The following is a 20,119-nucleotide window of genomic DNA, read 5'->3' as shown; positions in this document are numbered from 1 at the left end:
CACAAAATGGAAAGTGGAAACACAGGCTAGAAAGTCTTCTATGCAAAGAAAGTAGCAAAAACTCATTTCTTTAAAGAGATAATGTCAATAGAAAAGGAGAGGTTCAATGAAAAAGTCTCCAGATACATAAGAAGAGAGGCCTGAGAAGAAACCAAATGAGTGTTTGGATGCAAAATAGCAGTCACATTGGCATCACCTTTTGCTTGCATTGTGTTTTACTAATCCAGAGCTCCCAACCTTTTGAAATTCCATCTATGAACCCCTAAAGCAGTTTAGTGCAGAGGATACTGTTGGAGGAACACTGTCCCTGAAGAATCGATAAGAAACAGACCATCTAACTTGCACATGGACATTGTAAAGGGTAAAGAAAAGGTGGTCAATTCTGAATGGGCAGGCAATGGGAGTGAACATGGAACATTTCTATTTTTGTATCTCAAGCACCTAGCACATAGTAGGTTCTTAATAAATGTGTTTTTATTAATTTGTCCAAAATAATTACCTTGGAAAAGAGTCAGAATAAGGACGAACCCTACCCTAAAGAGTATGTTGGTGACCTGAAGTCATGCTTGAGACTGGGAACATGACCAGCTGAGAAGTATGGCTTCATTCTCCTCTCCTACAACTGCCAGGCAAAGACCTTGGCAGAATCTCAACAGGAAGCAGAGTTGCTCTATTTGCATATCCTTTTTTTATACTGAGAAAAAAACTTCAACTTTGAGTTTCAGAGACTCAGGATGAAGCTAGAGAAAGGAGGAAGGGGAGAAGGAGAGTCCTGGAGAGGAAAGTCAGAGAGAAGTTGGGGTTTAGGACAGGCGTCAAATCCCAAATTTTATTTCATTGGCCATGAATGTATTTCATTTGATTTCTTTTTTATGTAACAGCTTCATCCTCTATCCAAAGGACATGCCCTTGGAAAAAGAGAGATCTCTTCTATGAATCAAATTCTCACTGGAGTGAGCCAGGTAGGGATCTATTCTTTCAAAAGCTGCTAAGCTGAATTCCTTTATCCATAAGATGCTTCTGGTTTTTCCTTGCTGGGCATGGCTTCTTTGAATTTTAATTTTCTTTCAGTATCCAGGGATTCTTGAAGTGGGGTCCATGAATTTGTTTTTGTTTGACAACTATATTTTGATATAATTGACTTTCTTTGTAATCTTAAGTATTTTATCTTATACATTTCAGAAGATTATTGTGATAAGGGCTTCATTCACTTCACTTGTCTGTCAAAGGAATTCATGATGCTAAAAAGGTTAAGAACCCTTGGTGTAAAAAGGATACTTCATTCTGTGATCTGCTACTATCAGTGGATGAGAGGGGCTCATCTCCAAAGTCAAAAATTTTCTCTCTTCTCTACCTTACCTCTCCAGTTCATACTCTGACCACAGGGACATCCTCCACCTTATCTTTGTCCATTAGCTTCATTTATTTCCAAGGGCATGGAGGCAGTCAGGACTGAATCCAGCAAGATGAATTTGCTCTTCACACTTTGTATCTAGCAAAGTTGCATCTAGAACCCTTCCGAGCACAAAGCAACCCTACTTCTCCAATACTTTTAGGATTGCTGATTTCACCCAGAATGTGTTTTGCAAATGAAGGCACTATGGAACTGTGAGTTATTATTATTATTTATCCATATGGGAGCTTCCTTCAGCAATGCAGGCTGCAGTTCTTTGGCATCTTTGTAGATAGATGGTCTTCATGAGTTATTCTGACTGAAAAGTGGCTCATCCTTTGATGACATGCCCTCCAAAAAACAGCTAGGCTAGTACTCCAGCTACAGGCATGAAGTCTGTCCCTGGGTTGATACCTGAAGCTTTTCTAATTTGGTGGGACATGTAAAAGCTTGTACTCATCTAGAATATGTCACCTCCATGCTATTATGAAGGATCAGAGTAAGACTTTAGAAGAGGATAAGATAGCCATTTTTCCTAGGGAACACCTATATTATGTCTTGACATTACCTAAGTAGGATCATAAAGATGGAAGAAGCCTCTAAGGGCATTTAGTTCAATCCCTTTATTTTACAGATGAAGACACTGAGTTCCAGAGGGAGTTAAGTGATTTACCTAAGGTTGCACACGTAGCAAGAAGCAGAACCAGGATTTGAACCCAGGTCCTCTATTCCAGATCTTGGAGTTCAGTGAATTGTGTTGCCTCCAATAAGAATAAGCAGCTTGAAAGGGACCTACTTAGATTCACCAAATTTTTTCTCACCTCTGCCCTGAATTAGGCTTTCAGACCTGTACTTTGATGATGGAGGACCCTGGTGAGGCTGAAGGGTGGTTCATGGAGTTCTTGCTGCCCTGTCTGGTTTAGGGAGGTCCTTATTTCCTTGGACAAGCATGAGAGTGAAGACACAATTCAAATTTATGGACAACGTGAGGTCTGAAATGAAAAATTTTCATTTGCTTAGATACAAGGCTAGGAAATCTTCTTTCCCAGATCAACAGAAGATTATCTTACTTTGCAGATTTTCTTATAAAATAGAGAAAAGATCATTCTAGCCCTGAAAGGTCAAAGTAGCTGAATATAGGTTGATGTATGGAAGCCCTTGGGGCCAAAGCTGAATATGGAGAGGGGCGTCTCATTGGCCAAAACTTGTCTCAGGTACGTCTAAGCTGAGCCAGATGGAAAACTGTGGGGCTTGGGGGAACAAAACACTCTCTCCTCATCAGCACTGTTGGAAAGGGTGCGGTATAGATCAAGACGGCTGAATGAAATAGAGGAAGAAGCACTGAACTTGGAGTTAGGAGGCCTGAGGTTAGATACTGGTTCTGATACTAGCCATGTGTTCATGGACAATCCTGTCATCTTCCTGAATCTCAGTGTTCTTGTTTGTAGAATGGGGATAATATTGTGCTTCCTGCCTCACATATTTGTTATGGGAAAGTGCTTTGCAAACCTTAAAGTGCTTTATAAGTTGCTGGAGAGCAAAAAAAAATACTGTGATGGTGTTTTTGTGATGGTGTTTTGTCTTTACACACTTTTTTACTGTATTCTGAAAAAAGGGAAGTATGCAGAGGGTCCAGGCAGTAAGAACATTCTTGATATTTTGAAGTATATTCCAGTAAAAAGATGCCAACAAAATCTTTTGGTTTTCAGAAATGACAACAACGTGGTATATAGTCGAAAGAGACAGAAGTAAGATTGATGTCAGAGGACCTGGATTCAAATACCACTGTAGACATTTTCTAGCAGTGCAACCATAGACAAGTCATTTAACCTCCACCAACCTGAGTTATCTTATCTGTAAGACAAGGATAATAATACCTGTAGTACCTAGTTTTTAGAGTTGTTGTGAGGCTCAAATGTAAAGCACTATATAGATGTCAGTTATCATTATTACCATTATTATTGTACTTTGGACTCAGTACTGACTCAAGACCCTGGCAAATCAGGTGGTGGCCCAGAACTCCATGTACTAAAGAGAGTGTCAAAATGGTACCTCCTAAGGAAATGCTCTATCTATACATATCTAGAATATATACATATATAGTATAAATATGCCATTGTTATAGCTATATAGTGATAAAGAACTCTCAGTGTTGAGAGATTTTTTTCACCCAACTTTATTTTGCTTACATTTAAAAGCATTTGTCTACTTGTAACTGGAGAATTAATGGTCATCATTTTCTTTATGAGAGATCCAGAAGTATAGTTACTAAACTATACTTTGAACTCTCTATTCAATTTTCCATTTCTCTTCTTAACTGGGCAGCTCAGGACTGTAGGAAAAGTCTGATCCCATGGGAAGCACTGACCAGTTCTTAAAAAACCTGAGAGGAGGGCCTATAATCACTGTATCATATAGTGGAATGAACAATGCACTAGAATTCAGAAGAGGTAGATTTGATTCCCAGCTCTTCCTCTTACTAGAATTGTGTTGAATGGCAAATCTTTTCTCCTTTAATTGTGTTAAATGGGATGATTCTTGCTCCACCCAATTCATAGGGCTGTTTGTGAGAAAGCTGCTTTGGAAGACTTCATTTGCCTTTGAAACATGACACTATTGTGGTTACTTTTTAGAAGCTGCACTATTTCTGACTGCTATATTTTGGAAGAAAAGGAGCTTCAATTCTGGTTGGGGAATTGGACCTGCCTGACAAGATACCCTATGGATCCATTTCCAAAGGCAGGGATCATAGACACAGGACTAGACAAGGGAGGGCAGCAGAAGAAGTCCATGTGAGTAGAAGAATCCAAGCTGAGATATGAACAAAGACAACAATATTTTTTATTCATTCACTCAACAAAAATTTCTCGAGTCCCTGCCATGTGTTGGGAGCTATTATGAACCCTGTGGGAAGGATACAAAGAATGGTATTGTTAGAAAGGGGCGGGTATGTGGCACAATAGTGCATAGAGCACTGGGTCTGGAGTCAGCAAGACTCATATTCCTGGGTTCAAATTTGGCTTCAAACTCTTATTTGCTGGATCTTAGAATGCACTCCCTCCTCACCATCACTTCTTGGAGATTCTCTGATTTTTTTCAAAGCTGAGCTCCTCCTCCTACACCTCCTACAATATAAGACCTTCCTTGATCCCTGAATTGTTAGTATCCCCTTCCTGAAACTATTTTTTATTTATTTTTTATGTATCTTATATATACTTAGATATGTATGTGTTGTCTCCTCTGTTTAGAATGTAAGCTCCTTGAGGGCAAGAAAAGTTTCACTTTTGCTTTTGTAGCCCCAGCACTTACTTGGCACAGTGCTAGTGCTTTGTAAGTGTTTGCTGATTGATTCTGAAGACAGATGGAGCTGTAGTCAGAGTTAGAGCATAGTGTCTCAAACAAGAATTCTTAACCTTTTTTTGAGTGTCATGGGCCTCATTGGCAATCTGGTGAAGTGTATGGACCCCTTTTTAGAATAATGTTTCTAAGTGTAGAAAACAAAATACATAGGAATAAGAAGGAAACCAATTATATTGACACGTGGTTATCAAAATATGAAAAAAAATAAGTTCACAGATCCCATGTTAAGAACTGGTTTAGATTTCACACACCCAGGACGTAGTAATGTAATTCCTACTCCAGTGTGCCATTCTTTGTAGTATGGAGCTGACCCCAGGTTTTTGAAGGCAATCTCAGTCAAGGAGAAGATGGAATAGTACAGGGCAGGTGATAGACTAGTCCAAAGACCAAACTGATTGAATTTGGAGAAACTCATCCCTAGATGACTGGTTTTCAGATGGTAACTTCTTTTGGCCAAAACAACTCATGAAGACTAAGGTCGGTAGGAGTTGTAATCTGCACTGGTGGGAGAAATGCCCATACTGATGAAATCAAAGATCCTTGAAGTAACTGTATATGTGCCTAGAAGTATATAAGCACCATGAGGGCAGGGGCCATGTTTTACTTAAATTTTTTCATCTCCACCCAGCACCTACTGCATGTTTTTTGAATTGAATTGCAAATTAATAGAGTTGGATGAAATGATATCTAAGCCTTCACAGCTCAACTAGGCTATTACAATTGTAGACCTTGTTATAATCTAATGACATTGAATAATAAACTATGCGTTCAATTCTCCTTCCTGAGCCTAAGAGGACATCAGGAATGTGTGTAGTGGAGGGGGCAAAGAGCCTGTATTCTCATCACTAATAATATTTACCTGTTGATTGGAGAAGAGACGCTAGCCTATTAGTCTCAGTTTCATTTAGGTTGTGCGGCTGCCAGGAAGGCAGTGTTGCCTCATTGCCTCCCAGCTGAGTATAGCCATGTTGTTCTTTCAGATTGTGGTCAGATAGAAAAATCCCTCTCTCATGCCAATATGATGCTCCCACCTCCTTCTTGCTCTGCCTGGGCCATACCGACTTTTAAAGGAAAGTAGACCTAGAAATAAAAATACTGAAGTAATTGGATGCTACACTATGGGCAAGCCACTTCATCTCCCTTGGGATACTGATGATAGGAAATGGGCTGAATTTTGTACAATTTTCAGTTCAGCTTTCCAACAGGAGGTTGATTATTAGTCAGAATCATACAAGCACATGCTAGTAGAATCTCTGAAGTGAGAGGGACCTCAGAGTTCGTCTAGTCCAATACATACTCAAGAAGAAACTCCTTCTATACCAATCTCAACAAGAAGTCATCCATACTCTACTTGAATACCTCCAGGGATGAGGAATTTACTACATCTGGATGCAGCCCATTTTCCTTTTAGACAGGTTTTGTTGTTAGACCTTTTTTTATTTACAGATATCAAAGCATGCCTCTCTTTCAACTTTCATCCATCATTCCTAGTTCTGCCTTCAGGAGCCAACCAGAATGAGCCTAATTTTTTTAAGGGTTAAGTTGGTGTAGTGGAAAGAGTTCTGGGCTTGGAGTCCAGAGAGAAATGAACTTTATTCCTACTTCTGAAAGCAATTGTGTGACTATGAGCAAGTCACTTACTTTTAACCTCTCTGAGCCCAAGTTTGCTAATCTGTAAAATGTAGATAGCCTTGCTTGTAGTGCCCTCTTCACATGAATGTTGTCATGAGAGTCAAGTGAAATGATGTATGTGAAGTGATTTGTAAATACTCAGAAGGTGGTGCCTGAACTGAACCTTGAAGGGAGATAAATATTTCCACATGCAGAGATGAAGGGGGAACTCATTTCACATATGGAGGCAAGGTCAATATCATTAATAGAGGCAAGAAGAGAAGAGAAATAATTCAAATAATGGCTACTAATGCATTTTTGCTAGAAGGTAGAGTGTTTAAGTAGGGGTTTGGGGTGGGGTGGGTAATGTGAAATAAGAACAGAAAGGCCAGATAGAGTTGCTTGTGGCTGGCCATAAGTGCTACACTAAGGAATTTGTATTTTATCTAGTAGATATTAAGAATCCACTGAAGGGTTTTGAGCTGGAAGTAATATGGTTGGACTTGTGCCTTTGGAAGATTATGGGGAAAAGAAAAGTTCAATTTTGGACATGTTGAGTTTGAGATGCTATCAGGATATCCAACTGGAGATATTTGGTGGCAGTTGGAAATGTGGGGCTGGAGTTTAGGGGAAAGATTGAAGCTGGTGGTGCCAGTATATTTGAAAGACAGCTATGTGGAGATGGTAATTGAACCTATGAGAGCAGATGAGCTTACTGAGGGAAAGAATGTATATATAGAGAGAAAGGAGCCAAGGACAGAGACGTGGGGGACACTCAAACTTTTTGGGAAGAAGGATAATGAACCATTTAGAGAGATGAAAAGGGAGAATCAATGAGTGGAAAGAGGATTAGGAGACAGCAGCCTAGTGGAAGCCAAAAATGGAGACAGAATACAGCAAGAGAGAGTCATCAATAGTATAAATGCTGTGGAATGTTTGAGGAGGATGAGAACTGAGAAAGTATTATTGAATTTATCAATTAGAAAAGAGATTGGTGAGTCAGGGGAGGTTTTTTAAAAAATTTAGGAAGGGGAGGTCTGACTGTGTTTGTTAGCAGGGAAAGAGTCATGAGATATGAAGAAATTAAAAATGAGTGGGAAGAGAGGAGGAGAGAAAGAGAAAGGGGGAAGAGAGAAGTAGAGAGAGAGAAGGAGGGAAGGAGGGAGGGAGGGAGAGAGAGAGATAGAGATAGAGATAGAGAGAGAGAGAGAGAGAGAGAGAGAGAATGATTATAATGCAATTGATTAATGAGATTTTCTAGAGGAAACTGGAGGGAATGGAATCAACATTATACATTTTACTTTGTCCAGGGGAAGGGAGTAAAGGAAGAAAAGACAGATGAAGATGCAAAGAGAATTTCAAATGTGGAAAAGAGGAAAGGGGTTGATAGAATTGATGGTAAATGGCCCAAATTTTCTCCATAAATATCAGGTGAGGACATCTACTGAGATGGTGAGTTGTGGAGGGCAAGTCATGTCCAAGCAGTTAAGATTCTCACTTCTTTCCAGAGAATATTTTCCCTCCCCTTGACCAGGAAAGGAGGTTTCTCTCTGGACCCAGATTACCTCCTGATGTTAAAGCAGTTGTTATTTGAGAGGTGGTCAGTACCATGGAAATGGTTGTGGTGAAGCTGAAAGTTTTTGGTTGATTCATCAATGAAGTGGTGAAACTTACCAACCGCTCGGCTATATTCTGCTACCATTATGGCATGTGAAGAGGGGGATATTACAGGAGATATTTAAGGAGGAGGAGGTGATGAGCAATGTCAGTAGATAAAATTAGATTGACTCACTTTTGTGCTGTTTTTGTTCTGGATTATTTGTAGAGTAAGACCCTGGTGAATTTCTAGGTGCTGATATCTGGTAGGGACTTTAATATTTTGAGTACTCACCTCATCATCCATTTTGTGACTGGAAAGCCTTTCAGAGATAAATTAGTTGCCTTTTCTGATATGACTCTAGTTCAGAGACTGTCCCATCAACTAAGGGGTCTTGAGTTTGAATATAATGTCTCTTTTTTCTATTTGTTCAATCATAATACCTGGGGACTTTTCCTACTTCATCATATAGGTTGCTGTTATCTTGATTCAGTCTACTCATTCCTAAACTTAGCAGTCCATTGGAATTTTCCTAATGACTGTTAAATATATCTCTTACTAACTTCGATTACTATTTTCCATTTCCATCAACATTGATGCAGGAAACATACTTTGGTGCCTGTTCCAGGGCTCGATGGTATCAGTGCTTCCTGAATTCCTTGAAGCTGAATCCAGAAATAATGATAGAGATCATTAAAAACTCTTCAGCTTCATTAATACTTCTTCCAAATTTCTCCAGTTGTATCCAAAGAGAAAACACTGAAAATCACAATGAGGTAAGTACATAATCATTTCAACTTGGACTCATGCCCCATCTTGTCTAAGGAATAATTCAGGAAGGAGATAGAAGGAAGTTACATGTGTAGGTGAAGATCTTGCTTTTCTTTTAATGCTTCTGGGGTGGAATCATCCTGGGGACCAAACAGGAAACTGAACCACTCAATTTGCATAGACTACAAGCCATGGTTTTAGGAAGGCAATGTGGTGTAGAGGAAAAGAATACTGGCTTTGCAAACAGCAGACCGGAGTTGGAGCCCCAGGCCTGTCATTTATTATCTGTGATCTTGAGTAAGTCAATTAATTTCTGTGAATCACAATTACTTCATTTGCTTCATTCTTCATTCATGTAGAGAATGACATTCTCACTCCCTGATTTATAAGGTTGCTATGAATATCAAAAGGCATGATACTGTATACATGTGAATGATGACTTAATATTAGCACTTGGGAATGAAGACTTATGGTCCTATAAATTTGATCAAGAAAATGGGTAGAGGAGACCGGGGCAGGAGCTTCAGTTTCCAGCAGAATGTGTTTTGCCATGGAGGGCTTTCTCATAGCACTGTAGTGAAGGCTGCTGCCAGGGATCGCCCGTTCTCCCCCCTCCCTAAAATTACAGGTTAATAAACACTTTATGTATATTACTCATTTGAGCATCATGATAATCCTGTGAGGGAAGTAGTCTCCTTTTACTGCTAGGTCTCATAGGTGATATGAACTGTCTATGGTTACCCAGTTAATTAATGCCAGAGCCAAGACTCAAATGCACTTTTCTGGCTTCATCCTTATGCACCCCATTGCACTACCTTTTACATGACAGGCCCATACAAGGGGCAAACCAGGATTATAGCATGTACTTCAGAACCTTGGGTACCTAGGGATAATCCGAGATCGTTCATTCTTTTGACCCTTAACACATGTTAATTATTATTATTATTATTATTATTTATCCTTTTAAGTGTCCTGTCTCCCCAACTAGACTATAAGCCCTTTCAGAGCAGAGGACATCTTCAAAGAATGCACCATGGCATAACAGAAAGAGTACTGAGCTTGAAGTCAGAATACATGGATTAAAATCCAGGCTCTGCTATTTGTTTACTGAATGACTCTTAAGCAGAAGGTCTAAGCTTCCTTGGATTATGGGTCTTAAGACTGACTCTGCATAACCTTAATGCTTGGCATGGAATCAGAGCCATAACTAGCAATTTTGTTGTTGCGCTAGGGTGGGGAAACCTCGGCCTCGAGGCCACATGTGGCCTTCTAGGTCCTCAAGTGCAGTCCTTTGACTGAATGAAAACTTCACAGAACAAATCCCCTTAATAAAATGATTTGTTCTGTAACACTTGGGCTCAGTCAAAAGGCCACACCTAAGGACCCTAAAAGGCCACATGTGGCCTGGAGGCTGAGGGTTCCCTGATTTCTGGAAGCAATGCAAAACATAGCTGGGGTTTATAGCATGAAATAGTCCTCAAGAGAACTTTTTAAAGCTGAGGAGAGTGGGACAAAATAAGAATAAACCCACCTGAGAGATATCTTCTGGAGGTGGAGAAGGAAGGGGGAAGAAATCAGGTCATTTGATTACTTCCTATTTTAAGTAATTAGCTTTCTGACATAGGTGTTAAGTAGTTTCTAGTTACTGAAGACATGCAAAGGCTGTTAGCATCCTCTACATTTTGATGCTCCAGGGCAAAGACCTTGTCACGCTGCCTTTATTAGAGATCGGCATAGATATATAGAGAATTTGGCACTTGTAAAACCTAGTGGGTGATAGGATGTGTCAGGAGGATGAAGTTTTGTGGTAGAAAAGGGAGGGTGAAAGAGGGCAGAGCAAGAATATAGTCCTACTTTTTTTTTAAACCCTTTAGAAACAAATGACTGACTATAAGTATGCCTTGGCACCAAACTTTTAAAGGAATGCTGTTTTCCTCTTAAGAGCTTTCCTGCTCTCTAGACAGACTTGCAGAATTCCAACCTTTGACTCCCAATTCAAGAATAGAGATAGTGTTATCTTGCTTCAGTCTATCCATTCCTAAATTCAGCAGCCCATTAGCATTTTCCTAATGAGTGCTAAATATCTCAGTTTAACAAAAATTTATTAAACATCTGCTATTAAGCACTGTCATTGGTGCTGAGGACATAGACAAAATCAAAACAACTCCTGCCCTCAAGGAGATTGAATTCCATTGGTACTTAACAGTTCCATTTGGTCTTTAAAATGTATAGTGGGGGTAGGGAGGCTGAGAAAAGAGACAAAGGGCTGGCAGGGTTGGTTATATGGAGTAGAGGATGGTCAATAAGATGATCCAAAAATCAACTCTAACTGTCTGAAATCTGAAGGATTCATTTAGGGATTCATTTCTTTGAGTGAAGATGCTAGTCTAAGATACATTATTAAAATGCAAATACTTCTAGAAAAGAGTAGCATATTGAGTCATTATTGAATCATAAGCACATCTTTGTGCAAGTTTACATTTCAGATCCTTTACATCTAGATGTCTTAGCTAAGAGCAGGTTTTGATAAGGAGTGAAGTCTAGAACAAGAAATGCTTCTTAAACGGGAGCCTCCTGGAGTATCCAGGAAACAGTATGAGAGTGTTAGTTCCCATTGGGATGAAGGTGTAGTCTCTTATGATTGGGCCCTTTTAGGTCTACTGCAATAGTCCCAAATATGGTAGAATAGAAAGAATGACGAATTTGGAATCAGGGGTCTTGAGTTTGAATCTAAGGTCTCTTCTTTCTATTTGTGTGACCCTGGGTAAGTTGCTTTATACTCACAATGACTTAGTTTCCAAGTCTGCAAAATGAGGGAATTGGATTATTGGATCCCTATCTATTTTTATGATTATTTATCTATATTTACATATCTATATAAATCTGTATTTATGATTATTTTATCCTACATGGCTTACTAACCCCACTGTTTCTCCCCCATAATTCATCCTCCACATGTCTTTGAAGTCCATATTCCTTATGTCCCCAGCTCTATATCTATGATCCTATGATTCAATTATGTTACTCTTCTGTCCCAAATCCTCAATAGATCACTGTTGCTTGCTGAGCGATATTCAAGATCTTTCAAAAGACAGTACTATGCTCCTTTTCCAGCTTTATCTCATGCCACCCCACTCCAAGCATTATATATTATAACCATGATATTTTATTCATGTTCTGTACTTATCCCTCATCTTTCTACTTTTGAGCCTTTTGGCTTAGATTACTTTTTGTAGTCTATGCCTTCAAAGTCTCTTCCATTTCCTCCACCCGTTGATATCCTGCCTATGTTTTAAGGAAGTCAAATTCAAATGCTATTTCTATCCTGAAGCATTCTTCATTCCTCCAGTTCATGGTTTGGCAACTATACCCTTCCCTTCCCTCTCCATTACTCTAGTTTGCTGACCTCTGCTCTAGTGAGCAATTATCTCTTCCCTTCCCCCAAACTTGGATCCAATACTTGTTATTGTTATTGTTTAAGTCATTTTTCAGTCACATAAAACTCTTTGTGACCCATTTGGGGTTGGCTAAGATACTGGAGTGGTTTGCTCCAGATCATTTTACAGATGAGGAAACTGAGGCAAACAGGGTTAAGTGACTTGCCCAGGATCGCACAGTTAGTGTCTGAGGCTAGGTTTGAACTCAGGTCTTCCTGACTCCAGGCCCAACGCTCTATCCACTGCACTACCTAGTTGCCCCATATAACACTTAGTGACCCCCTAATGCACTTAGAATTTTGCATTGCATTGTATTTACAATAGTTATCTTTCAGGAACAATAGCAAAGTTGATTTGATCATGGTTCCAGAACTGGATGGGGAAGTGGTTTGGAGTACAGTGGCAAGGTGGTTGATAAGGCTGTTGAGAGACTGGAGTAATTGAGAAATAGAGTAAAGTGCAGAATGATTGGGTCTTCCCTGAAATAGTGGGCCAAGTGATCCATTCACCAATCAAGATAGTGAAGTCTCAGAGGAGATTGACATTTTTTATCAGTCAGTCAAAAAGCATTTATTAAGTGCTCACTATATGCCAGGCATTGTACTTAGCTCCAGGGATATAAAGAAAGGGAAAAACATAGAAACGTGGTCTCTGCCCTACAGAAGCTCACATCCTAATAGGACACACAAAATGCAAATAATTATGTCAATATAGCAGATAGACAGTACAAATAGAAGGTAATCTCAGAGGGAGGGGGGGAGAGAGAGAGGAAAAAGCACCAGGAAAAGTCTCTTGCAGAAGGTACAATTTAAGCTGTTCTTTTCTTTTAAAAAAAATGCCTTATTTAGTATTTATTTTTCCCTAGTTACATGTAAAAACATTTTTGGCGTTTATTTTTAAAACTTTGAGTTCCAAAATCTCTCCCTTCCTCCCTCTCTACCCCACTATTGAGAAGGTAACCAATTCAATATAGTCATGCAAAACATATCCATAATAGTCATGTTGAGAGAGAAAACATAGACAACCAGAACAAAACCCTCAAGAAAAATAAAGTTAAAAAAAAGTGTGCTTTGCTCTGTATCCAGACACCATCATTTCTTTTTTTTTTGGGCAATTGGGGTTAAGTGACTCTCCCAGGGTCACACAGCTAGTAAGTGTCAAGTATCTGGTCTGAGGCTGGATTTGAACTCAGGGTCCATCCTGACTCTAGGGCCGGTGCTTTGTCCACTATGCCATCTAGCTGCCCCTACCATCAGTTCTTTCTCTGGGGATGGATAGCATTTTTCATCATAAGTCCTTTAGAGTTGTCTTAGCTCATCTTATTGCTGAGAATAGCTAAGTTATTCAGTTGATCATCTTATAATACTGCTGCTACTTTGTACATAGTACATTTCACTTTGCATCATCCCAGGCAAGTCTTTTCAAGTTTTTCTGAGAGCATCCTGCTCATCATTTCTTATAGTACAATAGCATTCCACCATAATCACATACCACAACTTGTTTAGCCATTCCCCCATTGATGGGCATCTCCTCAATTTCTAGTTCTCTGCCCCCTGAAAAGAGCTGCTACAAATATTTTTGTACATGTGGGATCTTTTCCTTGTTGTTTTTTTTTAAATCTCTTTTGGGATACAGATCTAGTAGTGGCATTGCTAGGTCAAAAAGTATGCGTGATTTTATAGCCCTTTGGGAGTAGTTCCAAATTGCTCTACAGAATGGTTGAATCCGTTCATAATCCCAGCAACAGTGCATTCATGTCTCATTTTTCCCACATGCCCTCCAATATTTTTAATTCACCTTTTCTGTCCTACTAGCCAATCTAATAGGTTTGAGGTAGTACCTCAGAATTGTTTCAATTTGCATTTCTCTGAACAATAGTGAGTTAGAGTATTTTTTCATATGACTATAGATAGCTTTGATTACTTCATCTGAAAAGTGATCATATCTTTTGTTCATTTATCAATTAGGGAATGGCTCTTATTTTTATAAATTTGACTTATTTCTCTATATGTTTGAGAAATGAGGCCTTTGTCAGAGAAACTTGCTTCAAAATTTTTTCTTCACAGTTACTATTGCTAAGAGTATTTCCCTTCATCCTATTCCCCCCACTTTTTATTCTATTTTTTCTCTTTTTTCACCCTGTCCTTCCTCAAAAGTGTTTTACTTCTGACTACTCTCTCCCCTAATCTGCTCTGCCTTCTATCACCCCTTCCTTCTCTTATCTCCTTCCCCTCCTACTTTCCTGTAGGGTATGGTAGATGTCTATACCCAATTGAGTGTGTATGTTATTCCCTTTTCGAGCCAATTCTGATGAGAGTAAGGTTCACTCACTCTCCCTCACTTCTCCCCCTTTCCCTTCACTGCAAAAGCTTTTTCTTGCCTCTTTTATGTGAGATAATTTACCCCATTCTACCTCTCTCTTTCTCTTTCTCCCAGTATATTCCTCTCTCACCCTTTAATTTTATTTTAGATTGACTATCAATGAGAATATGGGCTGAAGAAAAATGCCTCATGTATTGTGTCCCAAACTTGCATGCTCATCCTCTCTCTTTATCTGATAAATACTCCCCACTATTTGGAGGTCATTACTGCATTCACATTTTTATGCTTATGCTCTTCGTCTGATAAAGACCCACTATTTGTCCCACTATTTGTGACAGCATGGTGGCTTTCCCTGGGCACATATGGGCTTCTTTTTAGAAATAAGGAATCATAAAATCATAGGATTTAGAGCTGGAAGGCAAATTAGAAATTATAGGCCAACCGATCATTTTACAAATGAGAAAACTGAGGCATAGAAAAGTGAAATTAGTCACTCAAAGTCACACAGGTAGTTAAGTGTCACAGCCAGGATTCAAACCCAGGACCCCTAACTTCAAATTTTTTTGCTTATTCCACTACACTACTCTCATATTTTGTAGAGGGGATTCCTGATCAGTCCCAGACTATATCAGATGACATTTAAAGTCCCTTCTAGCAAATTCAGCTGCCAACATCCAGGCCCATGAAATAGAAGATTAGTAACATTCAGTTACTGTGTTGGACAGGGGTTCATAGCAGAGAGGCCTTGAGCAAGTCACGAGCTCACTCTATGAGCCCCATTTTTCTCATGTGAAAATTGAAGGTGTTGGAAGAGGAGATCTCTGGGGTTCCTTCCAGTTGAAGGACTACAATCATATGACCTTAAGTGTCAAGCAAGAGAAAGAGGCAATATGAATACAAATTGCCTTGACCTTGTTATGCTCACTCAGTGTTATGAGGAAGGATTTATCTAGGATTGCTAGGGCAGTCAGAAGAGCAGAGACTGTTTGAGAAACAGGCTCACCAGTTTTGCCTTTACCTAAGAAGGGAAAGTTTTGATTGGAGCCTAGATCCTCTTTTTCATATCGTTTCCCTAGCACAGTAATACATTGCTGTGTCTTCTAGTGTCAGGTTGTTCGTTAGTAAGTGTGCAGAGTTGGTGGTGTCATTTATAAAGGTCAGGAATCTCCCTTTCACTGTTTCAGAGTAAGATACTATTGAGCCAGGGTGAATGTAAGAGATAAATGTGGGTGCTTCCTGAAGAGTGTCATGGTACCAGTATATCCAAGTTTCACTTATATTGAAACCATTTGCCTTGCAGGAGATCTGCAGAGTTTCTCCAGCTCTCCTTACATCCCCCCCCCCCCAATTCCTGGAGCTGAACCTCTGTGCCCATTCCTGTGAAATACAGAAATAGTGACTCCATGGGCTCACAAACCCATTGTTAATTCCAGAGTCTCCGAGGGAGCCTAAGAAAAAAAATTACCTTTGAAAAGCACCAGAAGGAAGAGGAGCTCCCTGCCAAATCTCATGCTGGTGATCTGAGGTAGAAAGCAAATGATTTAGGAATGGAGTCGAAAGGAGGTGATGTGAGAGATAGTGGGACCACAACTGCTCTCTCAGAGCTTAGGAAGAGAGACCTCTCCAGAAAAGGGCCAGGAAGCCAGGCTTTCATTTGACTGCTTTGCACATGAGGGTATCAGGCTCCACCTATATCTAGGAGTTAAAGAGAACTGCATACCACATAAAAATGTTCAAAGCACCATATGGCCTCGGAGATGACCAAAGTTATCAGAAATTGGCCATAAGAGCTTTGTTCTTTGGTATATTATTTCTTCAGACTAGGAAATAATTAACCAGATTTTGCAAAGGATTTTAGAGGACTCTTGGAGATGGATACTAATTTAAGACACTGGCCTCTTCTCACATATGGGTCACCTGAAAATGACCTTATGTCTGAGGCACATTATAGCTCAACATCACTCAAAATAGCAATATGGCTTTTTTTTTAAAACCAACCAAGCAGAGGACATAAAAGTTCAAAGTAAAATACAATTAACAACATAGCAAAATAAGTGATAATAAAAATTCTCTCCATGCACACAGGGTCACTCTCTCCCAAAGATTTACCACACCGTTAGTGGGGAGCACAATGTAGAGAAAACATAAGGCTAGGAAAACTCAATACTCTAATGTTGTTGCTTGTTCCACTACAGGGCCAGTGATGTCTTTGGTGATGTCATCAGGTGAACTTTCTTCCCTATTGATCCCCTGTTGGGATCCTTTACTGGTCTCCTCTCTCCATTGAGCTGTTCTTCGCTGGTCTGTTGATTTTCTGTTCCTTCTACCACCTGCTGTTCTTTAGCTGCTATATGTCTTCTTTCTACGTAGTGAGAATAGACCGATAGGATCTTTCAGTTATAATCTCATTTCTTTTGTGATGTAGTGCTCAGTTGGCTACAACCAATCAGCTAATTGGAGAAGCCCTTAGTCATTCAAATTTGCTTTTCAAACTGACTTCTTTCTGTTTCAGTGGCTATACCCTGATGCCAGTGTTCGACTTTCTTTGGGGTTAGAAAATTCCTTGCAGTGACAATTGCAGTCTAAGCAAATTTCATCCAATACTGAAAAGGGCTAGTTGGAGCTGGCACCCTTTGCCTATTTTCCCTGAAGGTAGCGAAGTTACTGTCCTCTTTCCGTTAGAATTATATGGTCGTAGGGTTGGAAGTTATCTAATCCAACTTCCGAACTAATGAAGGAGTATAATATATATAATTGTATATATATATATATATTACTTCATGCTCTCTGTATACTCTCTATAATACATATTATACTCTATAATATATATCTATAGTATCTTTCACACATGGCCATAAAACCTTTGCTTATCCACTTTCAGACCTCTATTTTATGAGGATACTTACTTCACTGATGGACAGCTCTAAAGATTAGAAAGTTTTAACATGTTGAGTTCAAATCTCACTTGTTGGAACTTCTACTCATTGGTCTTAGAGCTTAATTAGGAATGTCAATTCTACCTCCCCTTTCTCTCCACTCACCTGACCACTAGTCTAGCTCAGATCTTCATTATCTCACCCCTGAAAAATAATGATGTTTATCTCTTTATTGAGCTCCAAGCTTCATCTCCATCTCCATCTCCTCTCCAATCCATCTTCCACTCTGCTGTTGAAGTGATTCCTATAAAGCAAAAGTCTGACCGTGTTTATTGAGCAGATCATGACCTACTCAATAAACTCCAGGGCTCTCTATTATTTGAAAAAATCAAACATGAACTCTTCTGTTTGGCATTTAAGGCCTTTAACAATATAACTCCAACTTACCTTTCCATCCTATTATACCCTACCTTCCCTCTTCATTCAATCCAATCTTGCCAAATTGTTCTACTTACTATTACTCACACACAACACTGTCTTTATTCTACATGCCTTTGTACCGATGGTCTCCTATGCTTAGAATGCACATTTTCCCTCACCTCTGCCTCTTTAGCTGCCTTAAAAACTCAGCTCAGATATTATTTCCTTAATGAGTCTTTTCCTGACTCCCTCAGCTGCTAGTACCTCCTGGTTCTCACTTAATTGCCTTTTGCATTTTTGGGGGGCATTTAATTAATTTGTATATACTTGTACATGTTGTTCATGTTGTCCCCTACTATAGAATGTAACCTCTTTGAGGACAGGGAATGTGTGATTTTTGTTTTTGTATCCTCAATACCTAGCAAGCCTTGGCACAGCACAGGAGATTAACAAATTCTTGTTGATTTATTGATTGTTCTGGACACTTTTTGTTGAAACAGCCTAAAATCACATTAGCTTTTTTGGCTCCCACATCCCAATATGAATTCACTAAGCTATATGTCTTTTTCACATGAGTTGTTCTCCAGCCACATCTCCATCGCTATTCCCTTATATGGTTGAGTTTTTGAGCCCAGATGCAGAACTTTTCATTTATCCTTATTAAATTTCATCTTGTTGGTTTTAAATCCATTGATACTTTTTTGAATAGGCAAAACTGATAAATATTCCTTTTACATTTTCATCCACATCACTGAAATAAATGTCAACTAAGGAGGGGCTAGGTTGATATAGATCCATGAATCAACACTTTCGGGTTATAGTGGTTTACCCAGCTACAAATCCATGTAATCGCAATAATCATTGAGACTGTTTCTCCATTTTATCTGCAAGGCTATAATGAGATTTTCTTTGCTGAAATCAATATGCACTCCCATGTGGCCCTTTGGGTCTACTACATCCCATTGTTTGGATATTTTCACCTCCCCACAAACTTCAGGATTTGGCTTACTAGTGCCCCCTTCTGGCATTTTGATGCCATAAGTTCTGCTTTTGGAATCTGGCTCCTTCCGCCGGCTGCCCCAACTTTGTTCTGAGAGAAGACACAGATGTTCCTCTTTTTCCTGACCACAGTAAATAATTGCCTTAAAAAGTGTTTTAGGGGTTTTATTTTGCAGCCTCATGAGGAAATATACAAAAACTTAAAATGCTTTTTTAAATAGAAAATTTAGATGTTTGAGTTCTTAATAGTCCTGGCTCTGCATGCCACTGTTACCAGAACCTGACCTTAATCTTTCTGAGTTCACCACTTCTCTTGTCTGACTGAACTCACCCTCCATTATCTTGGCTTTTGAGTCAGTCAGCCTATCCACTCTTTCCTGGCCTGGGCACTAGGTTAAGTTCTAGATTTCTAGGATACACACATATACATGTATATATGTATATATAAGTATATACGTGTATGTGTATGTATGTATATATGAGCTCTCCAATCAACCTACCAATTCTGTGGCCCTGCCAATGCATCTTTTTTTTTGGCTTCCAGTCTATAAAAGGTTTACAGTCACCTTCCCCACTTTAAACACACTGGTCGTGGGCTGTATCTTTTCTTCTTGTCACCCAAGGTCACAAAGTCTTTTCTTTGGTTAGTCTTTGAAATTTGGTCATAGGTTACATGGCTTACAGATCCCTTTACCAGAGGGTATGACTAGGAAAGGTCTCTTGTAGATACCAAGATTAAATCTGAATCTTGAAGGAATCCATGGAAGACAATAGGCAGAGGTGAAGAGGGAGAGACTTCCAGGTCTGGCCCATTTTCTATTACCAATTCTGTCTTCTCTTCAGAGTTCCAAGATGCACCTTTATTTGTTTATAAGACATTATTGGGATGTCCTTCCAGTGCTTCAAACTCAGTGTCTTAAATTCAATATATTATTCCTTTCCCCCCTCCCCATTCACCCAATTTTTCATGTTTACAACCTTGGTGTTAACATGACCTTCCTTTTTCATAACCAGTCACTTAGATCTACTGATATCACCTCTACTATACCACTCACAGTCATCCCTTCTACATTCACATTACTGTCTCTCTGGTACAGGCTCTTATTGCCACTTGCCTAGATTATTACAATAGCCTCTTTAGGGATCTCCCTTCCTCTATAGTATCCCCCCCACCTACCAATCAATTTTGTATACTACAGTCAGAATAATCTGAGATCTGCCTGTGTTGCTTCTCTATTTAAAAAGTCTTCAGTGACTTCCTGTTGCATACCAAAGAAAGTTCACATTTTTGTGTGTATTGGCACAAAAATGGGCCTAATTAAAGCTTCAAACT

At 39.4% G+C, this 20,119-nt stretch overlaps 3 protein-coding genes across 14 annotated transcripts in view; 1 reads left to right on the top strand and 2 right to left on the bottom strand.

The window, feature by feature from the left end:
• LOC114028696 overlaps positions 1-20,119 on the bottom strand; it is a 468,075-nt gene that overhangs the window by 165,543 nt on the left and 282,413 nt on the right. The gene's annotated exons all lie outside the window — the stretch shown is intronic.
• Positions 1-20,119, bottom strand: part of LOC114028695 (immunoglobulin lambda-1 light chain-like) — a 94,035-nt gene that overhangs the window by 42,930 nt on the left and 30,986 nt on the right. The gene's annotated exons all lie outside the window — the stretch shown is intronic.
• Positions 276-20,119, top strand: part of LOC114028697 — a 34,673-nt gene continuing 14,829 nt past the window's right edge. For 6 of the 11 annotated variants that reach the window (XR_003567403.1, XR_003567400.1, XR_003567399.1 and 3 more), the window contains exons 1-4: positions 735-962; positions 4,027-4,185; positions 7,675-7,795; positions 8,564-8,737. Coding sequence is in view for 4 of the 11 variants with exons in the window: in XM_027842979.1 (XP_027698780.1) it covers positions 7,703-7,795; positions 8,564-8,737 (267 nt within the window). In the remaining 7 variants the exon portion in view is untranslated. Of the gene's footprint in view, positions 362-734; positions 963-4,026; positions 4,186-6,504; positions 6,693-7,674; positions 7,796-8,563; positions 8,738-15,791; positions 16,017-20,119 lie in introns of those variants that run through there. The other 5 variants (XR_003567401.1, XM_027842980.1, XR_003567402.1 and 2 more) reach the window with 5 other exon arrangements.

This window comes from Vombatus ursinus, unplaced genomic scaffold (assembly GCF_900497805.2).
Source record: "Vombatus ursinus unplaced genomic scaffold, bare-nosed wombat genome assembly UNPS02014894.1, whole genome shotgun sequence".
Taxonomy (NCBI): domain Eukaryota; kingdom Metazoa; phylum Chordata; class Mammalia; order Diprotodontia; family Vombatidae; genus Vombatus; species Vombatus ursinus.
The sequence above is the reverse complement of the archived record's forward strand: the minus strand, read 5'-3'. Positions and strand labels throughout refer to the sequence as shown.